This window comes from Sinocyclocheilus anshuiensis, unplaced genomic scaffold (assembly GCF_001515605.1).
Source record: "Sinocyclocheilus anshuiensis isolate Anshui unplaced genomic scaffold, SAMN03320099.WGS_v1.1 scaffold579, whole genome shotgun sequence".
Lineage (NCBI taxonomy): Eukaryota > Metazoa > Chordata > Actinopteri > Cypriniformes > Cyprinidae > Sinocyclocheilus > Sinocyclocheilus anshuiensis.
This window is the reverse complement of record NW_015551075.1, coordinates 1,179,221-1,197,274: the sequence shown is the minus strand read 5'-3', so window position 1 is coordinate 1,197,274 and position 18,054 is coordinate 1,179,221. Positions and strand designations below refer to the sequence as shown.

General features: G+C 37.8%; 1 protein-coding gene across 1 annotated transcript in view; it reads right to left on the bottom strand.

Annotated features, from left to right (window-relative positions):
* LOC107662262 (protein ABHD17C-like) overlaps window positions 1-13,747 on the bottom strand; it is a 46,537-nt gene extending 32,790 nt beyond the window's left edge. Inside the window, exon 1 of the mRNA XM_016452216.1 lies at window positions 12,930-13,747. Within this exon, the coding sequence (XP_016307702.1) occupies window positions 12,930-13,414 (485 nt within the window). The 5' untranslated portion in view covers window positions 13,415-13,747. The remainder of the gene's footprint in view (window positions 1-12,929) is intronic.
* Between the last annotated feature and the right edge of the window lie 4,307 nt (window positions 13,748-18,054).

The following is an 18,054-nucleotide window of genomic DNA, read 5'->3' as shown; positions in this document are numbered from 1 at the left end:
CCCGCCGACTCTCAACACAGCTCCAGACTAGCTTGAAAGTAGTCTGGGTGGGCTCTTGAGGTCTTGACAGAAACCAATTAATTGTTTCTCACGCTGACGAACTGATACTCTACTGTCCTGCTTGGATCTGGTATTAAAGTTTCCAAAAGAAAACGCTGGTTGTTATACCGGTTGTTTTCTGGGGTTTGCCTACACTTAAAAGACCTACTTAAGTACGTTTTCTAAACCCCATAGAGAGCTGCAGGTATGATTTTTGTGGGCCATCCTGAAAGTTCACATTGCCCTGGTTCCCTCCATAAAAATCCTATAGGATTTTTCCATTGGCCTTTGGATTATAGGAGAGAATAAGCTCTATGACCAGCAAAGGTTTATGACTCTTAAAACCAAAGTACACTTCAGTTTTTTATTCATACAGCCAAATGCGCAGTCTTTCAAAGTATACTCCTTTTGAGAGCATACACGAACACAGGCGGTTGACACATGCACTCTAGAGAGCTTTATCTATGTCCAGCGTCTGCTCTATTTTTCTCTAGAAGTTATGATCGATGAAAATGTCTTTGTACTCTGTTGTTCTTGCAGTCTCCGCTATTTTGTTGTTGTTCTGTCTCTTTAGATTAATTTTCTACTGTGAAACAACGGCCTAGGCCAGTGTTGCCACCTTGTGGAACAACTGATTAGTGCAAAACTAAGTCAATGCGCATGTGCGACCTGCGCGTACAAAGTATGCGCAAGGGATGCAACAATACAGATAGCCCATGGTTCAATGCATACCTTTGTTTTCGGTTTGGTTCTGATGGCTTAGCAGAGTGTTTTTTTTTTTTTTGCGATTTAAAATGCGTTTTTTTTTTTTAACAAATTAACAACAACAACATCTCCTGTCCAGTGTCCACTTCTGTTCATTGGAGAAAGACATGGATTATTATGTCTTCTAAATATTTATTTTGAAATAAGTATATTTAATTATAAATAAATATATTATTTTTCTTATTTTTACCCAAAATAGGATGGATTGGCCATTATTGAGCACTATAAAAACATGTCCGTAATGTGTCTTGAGCTTGTGTTCACTACAGACCTTCTCAGGCATTTAACCAAAAACCCATTAAAAAAAAAAACCCATTGATTTTAGCATGATGTTACAGAAAGTTTAAAAAAAAAAAAAAGTTAACTTGTTTCCAGGTTTTAGGTCTCATTCCTTATTCAGTCCACTTCAACATGTTTGTGTGATAATCCTGCTCTTATTTCGTCAGGAACCAGAGAGAAACATCTAAAATAACAGTTTAGTCCATCACCTCCATTTCATTTTGAAGAGCAAGATGTCAGAAAGAAGCCAGCAGGACATCCCCTACTAAAATTGAGTTGTTTTGAGTCAGCAAATGGGACGCTGCCTTGAAGCTCAAAGTAATTTAATAGAAGTACATTTTCCCTCTTTTCTATTTGGTTGGTGCAAACCAATCTAAGTCCATCACACCACTGAAACTACTTTTGTCAGTTTACTGCTGTTTTTATCGGGGGCTCTAGTGACTGGCTGCTCCTCTCTTATCATTTGGGATTTACTGCTTTGCTGTACACAGTTTACCAGTAGGAAACCCATGTCTTGTGTACAAAGAGAGAAAAACCTTAATCTTAAATGGGAAAGTGGGATGTGGAGCCAAAGACCACGTAAGTCTCGGGCTCAAGCTCATATGGTGAATCGTACCGGTGAACACTCCCTGATTAAAAACGTCTGTCTGTCCTCCTGCAGTCCTCATGGGGATCACGAACGGATGTTGCTCTGAAATTAGATTAACCGGCAACACGCGATGAACGGGAACAGGAACACACCTCCCTAGCTCTTTACGGTGACGTTAAGAGAGCGGCTGTCTGTCGCAAACACTGGGAAAACGCTGATCCAGTGACTGTGGTGATACGGATGCAGGGTCTCCACGGAAATGGCAGACGGGATGGATTAAACACTGTGAAGTGCCAACCAATTTAAAACATTCACTCCTGGATTTACAAGTAGCAAAGCGAGAATCGCGATTATTGTTGCTCATACTCCGAAATATTAAACTTCACTCATGAATGATACCACAAATCATGCTGTTCGATGAGTTGTAAGTGATCAGACTTATGATTTTTCTACTTGCCAACTCAGACCAGTCATCTGAAAGTAAGCAACCACCCAGAATACCTTATCTACCACAAATTAACATCCTACTCAACATCCCTAGCATAAATATTCTAAAAGTCTAGCCTTCAATGCAACGACCCCTAACGCAACGCAACGACCCCTAAAATTATCTGAATTTCAATGTAAACTTTAATTACTGCTACCCCCAATAAATGATAGGCCTTTGCAGATGCAGGCTGGGGGAGAAAATGTTCATTCTGGACTGCTAAATGGTTCCGAGATATCCCAGAATTCAGGAAAAGTGAAAAAAATCTAGCTGTCCAAGAGCACACCATTGATCAGCCATGCAGATCATTTTCAGGGCAGAGCTGTCAGCAAAGAGGAAGGTTAAAGAGAGTCAAACTGAGGGACCAGTGCACACAGTACAGTAATTACAGAGGAATATCTGCCTTTAAAAGCAGGACAAATGCAGGCTAGTGAAAGAAGAAATAACGTTTAAAGAGGCGAGAAGCAAGAGTTGGTGAAAGAATACATTTACCATTACTTTTCACAAACTTCTTCCAATATAACAGGGAAATTTAGTAATAAGAAATATTTAAATTAACAGAAACTGCCTAAGGACTCCATGACATGCAAACAGTGTGGTTTAAAAATGAATGCGGTTTCAATATGAGCAGTAGAAGCTGGAACCTTGAAGGTTAAAGGTAAATAAATCATAGATATGAAAGTTTTGGGGTTGCAAGTGTTTTTTCAGTGTTATGCATTCCGAATGGATCGAATGGTTCAATACGAGCATCATAAAATCATTAAGAGGAAAAATATTGTTTTATATGCATATGGCTTCAGGAAAAGCTTGATCGACAACTTGGTGCCCTTAGCACAAGGGCAACATTTAAAAACTCATCTAGCGAATCTTTTCACTGTGTCTCCATGTTCTTTTCTAGTAAGAATACAATTGTGTTCAGACTACAATATACTTGCTGTAATCATGACAGATTAGTGCAGTTGCATTTTCCTCTAAAACCTTTTTTGACTCATTTCATCCTCCCAAGCTCCGAGGTTACAACAGCAGCAAAGCGGAATTAAATGGGCACATGTGTGGAATTGCCATAACTCAAAGGCATTTGTTGCATTTCCACTGAAAGCCTCCCAAGTTGCAGCAATTGGTCCCATTACAAACTAGAGAAATTCTGAATACATAAACCACTGCCTAGGGACTACATGAAATGCAAATATAATATAGATTACAATGGACATTTTGTGAAAAAAAAAAATTTTCCATTTGCTTTTTTTTTTTTTTTTAATATTAGTTTGATGCACCAACAACACTTCTCTATTCAGAATCTCAGCCCACTCTGCTGAACTACTACACAGGTACACTGTACAAACAGTGTCGTAGTTGGAAATAAAATTATTTGAAAGATTATTGGAGTACGATTTACAAGAAAACACCATTACAGTTTTTTTTTTACTTCAAAATTTCACATTTAATTAAATACTTATGTATTTCTGAGTGAAAATTACATAAATCCTCCAGCATTTTTTTTCAGTGCACATAGGTCAACCAAATAAAATTAGGTAATTTACGAAAATCTTAAAGGCTAGCAATAGCAAGCTAGCTTTAAAAGCATAAGATCCCCCTCCCCCCTGCAAATCACTCTCCAAAGCCACGGCTCCCCCAAAACACATGAAAGCGCACAGGCAGACCAGAGGTTAACCAGCAACACGATGAGAGACGGTGTCCTGATATTTCATCCTAACCGTCAGATTGTCCAACCAGAGCTTATTGCGCATGTACACATCAATATTGCGTCAATTTTCTCACACCGAACAACACAATTACTGTATTTGCATTACTGTAAGGGTTGGGGTAGGTGTACGTGTTAATAAATCATAATCTGATGGGTAGCATTTTTTGTTGTCACATTGTGCTACCTACTGTTTCAATGGGAGGAAGCAAAATCTGACAAATCATCAGAACAACAGTGTTGGTGGAGGGTTGAATGAATACAACGCTGTCAGATTACCTCATGTCTCACTCACCGGTGAGTAGGGTTGGGTACCGAACTCGGTACTTTTAAGGGTACATTTTTTTCATGTTTTAAATCATTTCAAATATCAGTATTCAACGTTTTATGTTTAATATATCAAAACATTATTTATGCATTTGTAATTGCAGGTTAAATGCATTCATGTCTTGCATTAAACAAAATACATGTGTGTAAATACATCTAAATGCCACTTCAGATGCAGCTTCTGTGTTGATTTCATTTGCTTGGTAACAGCCCAAATGTCTTATTATTCTAATTCCCTGATTAAATGTAAGAATTTGACTCAAAAGATAATGGACACTTCTAGAAAAAAATGGCTTTATAAAGGTAAAAATGCCCATAAAATGTAAAAATCTGTTTAAACTTATTGGAAAAGATTAATTTCTATCAGTATGAACTGACCACCACACAGAATATGAAGAATATTAAAAACATTATGAGTCAGCTGTCTTCGGCAGTCCTTAAGGTACCAGCACAATAACACACTCAGCAAAATATCGTCTAATTATCGTCATCGATAAAATCCCAGAAAATATCGAGATATTATTTTTTGTCAATATCGCACACCCCTACTGGGCGCATACGCTACAGAGAAAGAAAGAGAGACCCTGTGACATGATGTCACCCCTGCAACTCGTTCAAACAACACACAGGTCAAGCCGAAATGTTATGAAGTGCGGTTACATTTCTAGGGCCATATGGTTTCTGCGAAAACGCGGACGGGATCGTGGAGTCCATTCATAAAAACGTCATTTACTCTATAGCGCGGAACGCCACGGCATTCGACAATTTTGGATGAATAAATCAAAAGTAGCCACTGCCACTTAATCCGAATCGCGATATGAACTAGTGTCTGTGAATGTTAAAATGCAAAAAGACTGTTTAAATATGAATCCTGCATGTTCCGCTTGCCTCTGTATGTATGAATGGCGGAAACGCGTTTTTGTTCACTACACAAATACTGAAGCACGCGTGACGCTCGCGGTGATTTTCGGCCTCTGCGTCTCACTATATGACAGCATGAACACAAAAACTTAATCTCTAGAGCTACCGTGAGAGTCACTTCGCGAGAATTTTACCGTTTGATTTGAGAAAACTAGCATCATCATACTGTATACACACAGAAACTTCATGGCAACCTGTCAAAATAAAAGTACGGTTTAACATGTAACAGAAATATATTACTCTTATATTACTTTTGTACAGTATAATGTACATCTTTAAATATTCAATTTTCTATCAAATTTAAATAAAACAATTAAATGATAAAAATAAATATTAACTTCATCACTTAATTGTAGAAAAAAAATAATACATTATTAAGCCTATTAAAAATGTTTTAAAGGAATATTCACACAATTTTTCTTTCATGTATTAATTTCAACCGTAAATCTCAGTTTGTTTGCCAAAAAATAAAAGGGTTTAAATTTCATTTGATTTAAAATAAATGTTTAATGCCTTCATTTGATTTTCAGAAAAATTAAAACAAGAATTTCTGGGGGAAAAAATAGAAAAGAAAAACTTTGTAGGGCCCTATTGTTCAAAATGTTGAAATTGAGACTTTTGGACTTATTTTTTCACTGAAATAAATGTTTTTGTAATTTCACAGAGTAAAGTACCGAAAAAAGGTACCGTTGGGTACTGGCACCGAAATTCAGGTACCGATACCGGTACCGTACCGGTTAAAATGTGAACGGTACCCAACCCTACCAGTGAGAAAACATTACAGTACAAAGCGCATAAAATTGCAATAACGCCTTCCATTCTCACTCGGTCTGCAATAGCATCATAGAATACGCTGACGACATATGTCTGCGCGAACAGGGCGCGCGGAGGTATGCAAATACATATGTTGACAGGCAGGTAGGACAGCCTATCGTAGTCCTTGGACCAAGGGATATATGATTGGACAAACATTTTATGGTCCTACATTTTCCACAGATGATATAAATACATATAAATGCATTTAGACCACTTAACTTAGTGATTGCTATCGGGATGTGAAGAGACTTTCAACCAGCATAACAAAAGAAAATGTTTTTGAACCAAATGACCTACCCTGCCTTTAAAGGTATAGAACAGGGGTGGCCAATGTCGGTTCTGGAGAGCCACAGTCCTGCAGACTTCAGCTCCAACTCTGATCAAACACACCTGGACAAGCTAATCAAGGTCTAATGGTTACTAGAAAGCAACAGACATGTGAGTTTTTATCAGGGTTGGAGCAAAACTCTGCAGGACTGTGGCTCTCCATGACCCACATTGGCCACCTGTGGTATAGAATAAAAAAAAGCCTGTTTAATTCTAACGATGAGCAAAAGGGTGGAAAAGAATCAGGTAAAGCTAAATTTAGCCACAACAAACCGTAACTTAGATTTAAGAAAATGCTACAAAAGTTCTAAAAATGGGGCAACTTTAACTTATTTTCTTACCTTTTATTCTCAATTTTAGCACAAGCGCCAACCATAGCCCTGGAACTGCAGGTAACAGGCCGAGTACCAGAATTTGCCATCCAACAGTCCGAGGCAGCTCTGTCTAGTTCATTAGAAGCAGTGTAAATAATTCACACTGAGAAGGAGAGAGACACAAAGAGCGCTACGGTGAAACCTGCACTGTCAGGCTGAACGTAATGAACACTGTAAGTTTTAAAATTGTTATGGGGAACATTTTTTCCTTTTTCGATGACTTTAGGAAAGTTTAATTGATGGACTTTTTCCCTCAAAAAACCTCTGAAGTTAATTTATTACTTGTATAAACCCCCAAAACCCCGCACACACCTGGACGGTTGCAAGCAGGTGCATGGCATACAGACAATATTAATGCCTGGAGAGAGTCGTAAGACTAAACCTGAATGAATATAGGACATTTCACAAGCTACGGCAACATGTGGGACTTCTATCATTTCTAGACCATAAAAAAGCTGCAATAGATTAATGGTAAGAAGCACACAGTTACAGAACCTGCTTACTATGCTAAAGCTGGAGAAAATGCTCCCAAAAGACCCTAGCCTTCAAATGTTTTGTTGAAAAGGACTAAAAAGAGACTTTACTCTGGACTGTCCAAGCAATTCTGCCTATTGCCATATGAAATGCATTACGCTCCATAAACAGAAAAAAGACTTACTGCAGTGCACAATGGACCAAATATGGGCCAGAAACCCAAGGAGAAGAGGAGTTGGTAAATAACGTATTAAAAAGTCAAATCCTTTGTGCATTCTTACTTGAGCAAACACCTCGGATAAAACCGGCAAATGTTTGGATGGACCGAATGGCCTCAAAAAGGTGTCAGGTGCTGATATGGTAATACTTAAAACAGATTAGCATTAAAATGAACTATGTTCTGAATTTAATGAGTTTTAATTTATTCAAATGAGTTTGAAGGATTCCGCCTTTGCATTGAATACAAATAGAACAGTTCAACTTCAGATTATTAAACTTTAAACTCATATCCGTAATGGAGAGTATCAGTTGTTAGTAGATAATTACCATAGTAAGCATGACTATAACTACTGCCTAAGCTTCAGATCCCAAACATGAAATATTAAACTTCATCATAAAACTCGCACTGCACCGTTTTTGCTATAGACATTAATGGCAAATCATCCGGCTTGTTGTTGGCCTGCTATTACTCCAAGTGATTGGAATAATGACATTTCCAATTGCATTTCTCCAAAACAAGATGTTTGACGTTCCATCCAATAGCACTGGAGAACTTAAAACACTTTTCAAAAAGGCCATGTTTATATATTTAATATTTTACTGGCTTCCTAATGCAGCAGCACGTAGGGTCCTCAGACTGTTGTTTCTGGCATTCATCTAATATTAAAACTAATTTCACAATCCAATGAATTTTAGATTACTTTGTCAACTCTGAAATGAAGTCCAGTATGATTATAATCTTTGCATCACCAAATAAACACGACATTAATGTTCAGCAAACGTTTGCACATCCTGTGTAACCTACAGAGAATGCAGTCACTTACTACTGTTGTGCTAGCAAACGTACTAGAGGCTCAGAGTTCATTTACCCTGCCATATGAGTATTTTCAACACTCGGTACGTCACCAGATCAATTTCAGGGTAGAGCTGTCAGCGTAGTGGAAGGTTAAAGCGAGTCAAACTGAAGGGCTACTGCACACAGTACAGTAATTACACAGGAACTTCTGCAAGTGCTGCCATTAGTAAACGGCAGTTAAGGATAAAAATATAATACAAGCACGTATATACACATGCAAACATTTCAAGCTATGCAAGCACTTCAGCAATTCATAACACAAAATTAAGCATTTGCATAGACTATATTCCTGGACAAAGAGTCACAGAGAAGAAAAATAAAAAAACAGATTCTCAATTACAGTTAAACTCGAATATTGCCCATATAATACTTGGGCCTCATATACAGGCTGTTGATAGGGTTTGGATGTAAACTCTACAGGAGCAGGACTTAGCTTGCACCCCTGAACGACCTATATTACTTTAGTACCATTAGAAAGAATAATTAATATTTTCATTAGTTTTTATTTTCAGATGTGTTGTTTTTATTTTAGTTTTTTTTTTAAGTTAATAATTAAGTAATTTTGTTGTTTGTCATCTTTATTCGTTTTTTTTAATATTTCTTAAATGTCTATATAGTTTTTATTTCAGTTTTAGTTATTTTGGTACATCAAGTTAAACTAAGTAAAAATGAGAACTGTTACCTTGACAACTAGCTAAAATAAAATAAGCTGAGGGCTTTTTTCCTTTTAATTTTATTTCAGTTTATTTCAAGTGGCCCTGTGAAGGACAACACACTGCTAAGTGTGCATCCTAAAAATAAAACACTACTTCTGTTCCATGTTAAATTTCAGTTTCAACATCAGCATTTACAGAAGAAACAGGAACCTAACAAACTAAGAATCAAACTCTATAAATAATTGATTATTGCTACGAAGCAGTATTTGAGCTTCCTTATGGCCGTAATAAAAATGCTTCATTTCCTAATGGTTTCCTGGAAAATTTGATTGACAAACTAGCACCAGTAACCCCAGAACAGCCATTAAAAACTGAAGGAAAAAACACTTACCAGCTACAGTTCATCAGAAGTAGCTGATGTGAGGAATCTATTTTTGAAATGCTGTTTAACAGCAAATACTAGGGAACTTACATAGTGTCTTAATAGACAGCAACTCTGCATGTCACACAAACAGCAATTCTCACACAAAGTGCACAAGAGACTGGACTCACAATTGATTTCAATAGGCTAGATATTGGAGTTAGGATGTTGCTAACAACGCAATATAGCACACAAAAATATTCAAGCAAAACAGCCCATTCTCAACTAAGCATTGTATAAATAATATTTAAGATTATTTTTTGGTGCACACCATCTTGGATAAATTTTTTTCCACCGAGCACAATGTATTGGCTTCTACATGAAAATAAATGCAATGCTTCATTAAAATTGAGCCGAAATGAGCATGTATATAATGCCTTAAAATGCTGCCTGCAGAGAAACCAAACCAACCATGTATATTTTGCATTCAACCAGCCTCCATTGCTCATTAGATTACATAACCACTGCCAGATGTGCGAACAAAATGATCCTGTTCTTACTTCAAAAATAATTACAGATATTTACACTCTCCAGTGTAAACATCTCCCATTATATATTATTAAAGATAAAGCACTTTGTACAATTGTCTTTCTAATGAGTTTGTTAAAGGATCTTAACCGGTTATAAATCATTAGTCTCAAAAGGCATTTTGTCTTGGATTGCCTCTGGAAGACAAAATAAGCTATTCTGTTTGGTCAGGAGAAAGTCCAATGGTTAAAATACCATCCGTGGACCAAAATATGAGGTCAGTTGTTGTTCTAACTGATTAACTGATCAGTTTAGCCAATGGAACAATCAAAGGTTTTCTCGGTTCGATGTAGTGAGAATACTCATGTGGGTCATGTGATGCCTGCTTGGAGTCCTCAACTTCTTCTCATGACTAAAGAGTTGAATCAGCAAGAAAGATCAGCAGATGCCCGGATTGACCATTCAGTATAGAGGATGTGATCACACACAAGCCCACATGGAATCTGCACCCACGGAATTCTGCGGAAATTTCAGCAGAAACTCTGCTACAGATTTTTCAGCAGAAGGAACTTCTGACAAGTTCTACACATCCCATGTTTACTAAATACTTAAGCTAAATTGATTATGCTTCACATTAGGGCTGTGCGATTATTCGGAATCGTCATAAAATCGCGATTTAACCGTCTGTGGTGCGTATTTTTTCCGTGCCCATGTTAACGGATCAGAGCGTTCACACTGCAAGCGATTGCGGTCCGGTAGTGCGCTCCAGGAGCAGTCCATCTGCAGCAGTCATGCTGCGATCGTTTCTGCACGGAATCTATTTCTGCTGTGCTGCACGCGCTGAATTAAAATGACCGCATTATTTCGCGGTAAAAATTAACATGGATTGACACGGAAATGTAGTAATTACACGATAAATGTATATAATTAAAGTCTACTGTTTCACAGTCAACACGTGGCTTTTGGCTAGATTTAAAACAAGGAAAAGTGCACTTAAAAGTGCACTTGTTAGGTAAACAAGGCAATAATAGATGGCACTCGTGGTGGTAGGAAAACAAAGTTATATTTATTGAGTTTAAACGTGAATGTCTATGAAAGATTGTATTACTGTACTGTGATAAAAGAGAATCACAATGCTGAAAAAGCATTTTCAGAAACAACGTTTGGATTTGAAATCAAAATATTGGATAAACGTTGTGTTTGTGGTAAACAGCTACGGATCAGGAGCGGACTGTCCTGTGCGAAAGCAAAATGAGTCCGTGCTGCTTCTGCACCGCATACACATACTGTATACGCACTGCAGATGGAGTACGTGTGAACTTGGCGCAACAAATCTAGTTCAACATCTGAGGCAACGCCACAAAGAGCTCTATGACCAATGCATGGCAAAAAAAATCCCTGGACACGGGATTTTTTATTTTTTTCTGCCATATGTCTATTCTAGAGACATTTTGTTACACCTTTACTTAGTGATTATTTTGCCTTATGTCTGTTCTAGAGACATGTTACAGCTTTTTGATAAAGCTCTAATTGGTTTTCTTTTGGAAAAATGTTTCAAATTCACACTGAATGCTTTTATGACTGTAAAGCATGTCTGTGTGGGTCAAAATCGTGATTAAAATCGAAATCGCAAAATTGACCAAAGAAATCGCGATAGGTTTTTTTTGTCCATATCGCACAGCCCTACTTCACATTACCAACAAGCTCTATTTAAAACATTTTATATTTAAATTCTTGTCACAGAATTCCTCAGATTTCCCAAAACCAATACAGAAAATGCAAAAAAGTCTGAACCTATAGTCAAACGAGCCTATTGCACCTTTTCCACCAATATGGAGCCAGACTGTCATTGTCCAACCAACAAATGTCTCATTCCTATATACCTCACATTGTGCAAAGCCCCAGATGCTTTATTTTCACCAGGCTGTCTAAAACAAAATTAATTTATTAACAAATATCACAAGTAAACGGACTGCTACAAATCATTATAACTTCGGGTGACAGACAGGCTAGAAAGATAGAGATGGTGGATAAAAAACAAAAGAGGAAACCGTCTGCGGAACAAAAGAAGGCTTAAGGCAAGAAGTAGGACCCGTGTAAATATCGGATCAGCTTTCCAGCGCTGGAGAGAACTCAAGGAGCGGAAGACCTGCGATCGGACGCCGAGGTTGCTTTGTTTCTTCTCGATAGGTGAGTAACACCGTGTCTGCGCTGCAACAGCTAAAGTCTGTCTAGTACACTGGACGCGACAAAGCGACCGTTGAAAATCATTTGAAATTTGTGTCAATACGTCATGAATAGAACGCAGCAGCAGTTTTGCTTTGTTTCACAGAACTAATCGTTGCCTGGGTTGCGTACGTATGTGTGGGGTGTAGCTATCAAAAAAGGGGCGAGACACTTTTGGGGTAGGGGCGTGTTTGTTTTAGTGATTTCAAATGTCAACATTGGCTACCTGAAATCGCTTACCCCACCTTTAACTTAGCAAAAAAAGTGGGCTGGTTCAAAGATGATTCAAGTATTAAAATCAGCAGGACACTTTTGGGGTAGGGGCGTGTTTGTTTTAGTGATTTCAAATGTCAACATTGGCTACCAGAAATCGCTTACCCCACCTTTAACTTAGCAAAAAAGTGGGCTGGTTCAAAGATGATTCAAGTATTAAAATCAGCAGGCCACTAAATAATAAAGAGCCAATAACAAATCGACCAATACTAGTCGTTTTACCTGATGCTGTCATGTTAGCTGATAATGCTGGAGTAATTATGCTGAAAATTCAGCTTTGCATCACAGAAATAAATTATAGAAATAGTTTCTGTATTTTTGGTCAAATAAATGCAGCCTTGATGAACAGAAGACTTCTTTACAACACATTAAAAATCTTACTGATCCCAAACTTTTGAACAGCAGTGTGTGTGTGTGCGCACGCGCGCGTGTGTATATACATAAATAGGCTATAAATATTATTAGTAATAGCATCAACTGATTACCAGTTTATCTCTGGTGTTTCACTACATAGGATGAGCTTAACAGCAATACAGATCTTTATAAAACACATCAAATAAGAAAATCTGGAACTTCAGGGGTCAATAAATTACATTCATTTCATGCATCCCCATCCATGCATTTCATAAGGAAAACAGTAGTATTATACAGTGTGCTGGGAAACATCACACAATCACAGAACAATTGGGCACCTGCTCAGAAACACTCACTTGTTCCTCAGCACCTGCCAGGCCGCTTCGATATCAGCGTATAGGTTCTTCTCGGACGGTTTCCCGGTACTGACCCCATAACCCGAGTAATCATAGGAGAACACGTTACAGTTGATCCTGGAGCCGAGGCCGATGTAGAAGCTGCACATCTGGCCCAGATCCACGGCGTTGCCGTGAGAGAACAGCAGCGTGTAGCGGCTAGCGGGCGCGCAGCGGACGAACATGCAGCCGACCCGGTTCCCGCGGCTGGTTCGGGTCACCAGCACCTCCACGGCGTCCAGCTCGCGTTGGGAGTACTGCCAGTCGGCGCGCTCGGTGAGATGCAGGCTGGTCGCGCCGCTTGCATCCGTGTGGATGGAGTACGTGGGCTCGGGCGGCAGGAACGCCAGTTTGGCCGCGATGCGACTCGGACAGGGCGGGCAGCAGAAGAGCCAGCACAACTCGCCGAGGGAGAAGCTGTTCATCCTCGGGCCTTGCTCGGGCATGGAGAGCGGTGGATACCGGGTGAGAGTCGGGGGTGTTACGAGTAGCGAGAGAATTCACGAAAGGTGTCGAGGATGCTAAAGCCGTGCTAATTGGTTTCGGTTTGGTAGCGGTTTAACGGATCGGTCACTAGCACTTGGTTTTTGACATTTTTAAAAATATATACGTTCCAATGCACCGCTCGTCCGTCTCGATCATGGGTTGAAAATGTCTAAAAATCGATCATTTACACTACACAATCAGCATCAAGCTAGCCGTTCACATTCAATGTAAGCTGCCATTGCTCCTGCTAAGAATGCCCAAATATGGGATATTTCCGGTCGTGGCGGATATCCGGCTCCTGCTGGCGACGGCGACGTCACGAGCCTTTTCGGATCGTGCTTCTTTCAAAGTCACCAAAACTGTGAAGCAAAGAAACTCAACAATGGGAAACGTGTCTGTTCGCAATATTAAACAAATAAAAACTTTAAAATATTTCAGCTTCTTCTTTGTGTATTCCAGCACTGCACACTCTGGATATTCACTCAATCAACTTCATTATGTGCGTGCTTAATGTTTTTTTTTTACGGTATTCAAGGAGTTAGGAAAGTAATTTCGTGCATTTAAGCAGAAGCCTTTAGATCAAAATTTTTTTATGATCAGAAGAAACACGGGTTCGACAAAATAATCTGGCCAGAGCTGGGTAGTAACTGATTACATGTAATCTAGATTATGTAATCAGATTCCAAAAATTAAGCACCTGTAACTAGATTAAATTAGCTACATTTTAAAATACTCATAATCAGACAGTTACTTTTTTATTGATTACATGATTTACGTTATTCACATGATAGCAATTACTTATAATTGATTGATTCTCCGTAATTCCTCTTTTTCATCTTTTAAATGTTTCTTTCTCAAATAGCCTGCTTATATGTACTCAGAAAGTCTTCCAGTTTTGTGGACATTCACACAGAGATCAGTCATTAGTCAGGTGGCTATAATTACAAAGACAACTGAGAGGCCACACAGCATTTGACCACTGGATTTACAGAAATCATTTCAATTTTAAGAAGCGTTTTCTCAACATTTCAACATTGCATCAACTACTGATGAAAAACATTAATGTTTATTTGAATTATCACTCAGTGGGTTATTTAACCAAGTATTACTGTCTTGGGAAGACTTGTATTTCAAACACATTAAAATGCACAAATTCACGTTATTTCTTATTAACATTTAAAGGGATAGTTCATCCAAAAATGAAAATTTGATGTTTATCTGCTTACCCCCAGGGCATCCAAGATGTAGGTGACTTTGTTTCTTCAGTAGAACACATATGATGATTTTTAACTTTAACCGTTGCAGTCTATCATATCTAAACATCAAATTTTCATTTTTGGGTGAACTATCCCTTTAATGTAGTGATTCAAAACCTCTTTCACCCAATATATTTACTTGAACTATACCCCTGGGATTTTAAGGTAACAAGTTCATAATTAAGTAACACATTTGCATGTTCACGGTTCTCTGACGTTGATTAAGTCTAAACATGACATGCAGGTAAACAAATTAAATATGTCATTTTTTTTTAGTAAGTGTTTTATTTTGATTCATGTTATTTTAAAAGGATTTATTTTAATTTTAAATTTTTATGATTTAATTAATTATTGGCTTTTCATTAAACTCACGAACCCCCTGCAGTTCCTTCACAAACTCCAGCTTGGTAAACCTTGACGTAATGTTTAATGCACTTTATGTTGTTAAAAACAATGAATGGAATATATTTTCTTTGCATTTTTATATCCCTATGGTACAAGATTATCCCATTTAAATCAATGTGATAAATGAGTTAGGTCAAAAGTAATCTAAAAGTAATCAAAAAGTAGTCTGATTATATTCCCTAAAATGTGTAGTGTAATGTAATGGATTACGTTACTGACTACAATTTTTGTCATGTAATTTGGAATCAGTAACAAATCACAATTTTCAAGTAATCTACCCAGCTCTGAATACGGACAGCCGGGAAATAGGCAGTATTTCTTTATTACCACCATTTGCCTTTAGCTTCCAGCTTCTTAGATTCATTCAGTACAACATTTGAATAGTCTCCAGCTGAACGTTGATTTAGAGAAGGTGGAGGATGAAATCTGCTTCTCAGTCTTCTCTCCAAAACTGCCCACAATGGTTTGACAATAATGAAGCCGGGTGATTGTCAGGTGATTTATCTGGACATGGCAGTTCATCTTGGTGCTGCAAATGTCCAGGTTTTATGATCATGACACCATCTTTTTTGCTTTTTAGCTCTGGTGTCTGTGACTAAAGTTTTTGCAGTTACAGTTCTTTCACAGACGTTGACTTTGGATTGTCTGGACACAGTGTTCAACAGTCCCTGTCATTCACTTTCGATTTTCACTCAGTATTCTTCTTTGCTGATAAAGTTTTATTATGCATTGTGCACACAGTCATAATCGGAAAGACAGATGTTCTTAAAACACCAAAATTGGACTGTTAAGGTTATAGATGCTGCTGCTAAACAGATTTTCATGATTTGCCCTTTTTGGAAGTCTGACATGTCATCCATTTCACGGAGTGCTTGTACTAAACACTGCTGAACATAACTTATACCACACTGATATTCAACCTAGAGAACATAGACAATGAAAAGATATAGATAAAAAATAATCGCCACATTTGTTTTTTCACTGTAGCCTACACAAATGATACTAACCCCTATAGGTTAATAACCATGGGTGGTCACATTATTTTGCCCAACCACTATATTAATCATGAGTCCAGGAAAAAAAAGATACAGTTGACTTTTTGCGACAACATGCCCCAGTGAAACTCAACACAAGGTTTTGAGACAACATGCCCCAGTGAAACTCAACACAAGGTTTTGTGACAACATGCCCTACTGAAACTCAACACAAGGTTTTGTGACCACATGCCCCACTGAAACTCAACACAAGGTTTTGTGACAACATGCCCCACTGAAACTCAACACAAGGTTTTGTGACAACATGCCGCAGTGAAACTCAACACAACAATTCATAATACACACACACACACACACACACACACAATTTGTTCATATTTATAAAATAAGATAATATAATATATTAAAAAAAAAACATGAAAAATTCTGTTAACATCTTACTTCATCATAGTTGACTCGGTAACAATTTAGATTAGGGAACACATATTCACTATTAAGAGTTTTCCCTCAATAAATTCTTTAACTTATTAATACTAATAAAAACGAATTAATAGTAAGTAGGTATAGTATATTATAGTATAACCCTATTGGATAGGGTTAAACCACTTATTTAAAGACTCCCAAATTCCAGAAAACATAATATTAATTGCCTTGATAACACGACGCAGTGCATATGGTGGTGGAGATACAGCATGTGGGTGAAGCCACACTGAACGAATCACAGTGAGACCTACTCTTTTGACCACAGGTCTGTTTTTTCCATAAATAATGAAAGTTATGCACAGAAAAAATGGGTGCTCCTTATCTCCTCAAAAATATAAAACGCAGATGGAGCCAGAGCAATCAGCACCCAGTGCATTTCCCATGCATCCACACTTCTTCTGAGCAGGTCCCACAGTGCATTTCTACATCCATCGAGCACATTATTACTATCTAGGAAATGTGCTTCATCCTCTAGTGTATGATAAATCCATTCCACCCTGGACTCCATATGCTTTTTACTGATTAGGTGAGAATATGAGGAATGTTAAGCCAGCCTCTCTCTCTCTCTTTCACTCCCCCATTCCATTCAGGACATTCCCAAGAGTAATATTCTGATGTTTATGAGCCTAAAATGTCTTCAAAGTGTCGTAGTTATAAATTTCTGTCACATTATGACAGATTTCCCCACTGAAATCTGATTAATGAAAAACTGCTAGTTTACAAATATCACAGGAAATGTGAAAGACTCAGAACAAAGTTACATGCTGAAACCTCTGGGTTTGGTGTCCTATTTCCTTCATTGTTATGTGAAATCAACAAAATGTATGTTTCAAATATGTGAGAATATTATTAGCACAAGGACTTCATTTCAGTAACCACAATAGCATACATTCAGACAAGAGTGAATGCTAACACTATTCACTATTAACTAGTTTCTTATTAGCATGCATATTACTAGCATATTGGCTGTTTAGTAGTACTTACAAAGCACATATTAATTCCTTATTCTGCATGACCGTATTCTAGATCCCTTAAGCACAGCAATTGAACTGCTTAAAACCTGTTGGTGGATTATTTAAAATGATTTAATTAAAGGAATAGTTCATTCAAAAATGAAAATTTGCTGAAAATATACTCACCATCAGGCCATCCAAGATGTAGATGAGTTTGTTTCTTCATCAGAACAGATTTGAAGAAATGTATAGCATTCCATCACTTGCTCACTAATGGATCCTCTGCAGTGAATGGGTGCCGTCAGAATGAGAGTCCAAACGGCTGATAAAAACATCACAAGGATCCATAAGTAATCCTCAACACTGCAGTCCATCAATTAATGTCTGGTGAAGTGTAAAGCTGCACATTTGTAAGAAACAAATACTTCATTAAGGAGTTAACTGATGGACTGGAGTGGTGTGGATTACTTGTGGATTATTGTGATGTTTTTATCAGCTGTTTGGACTC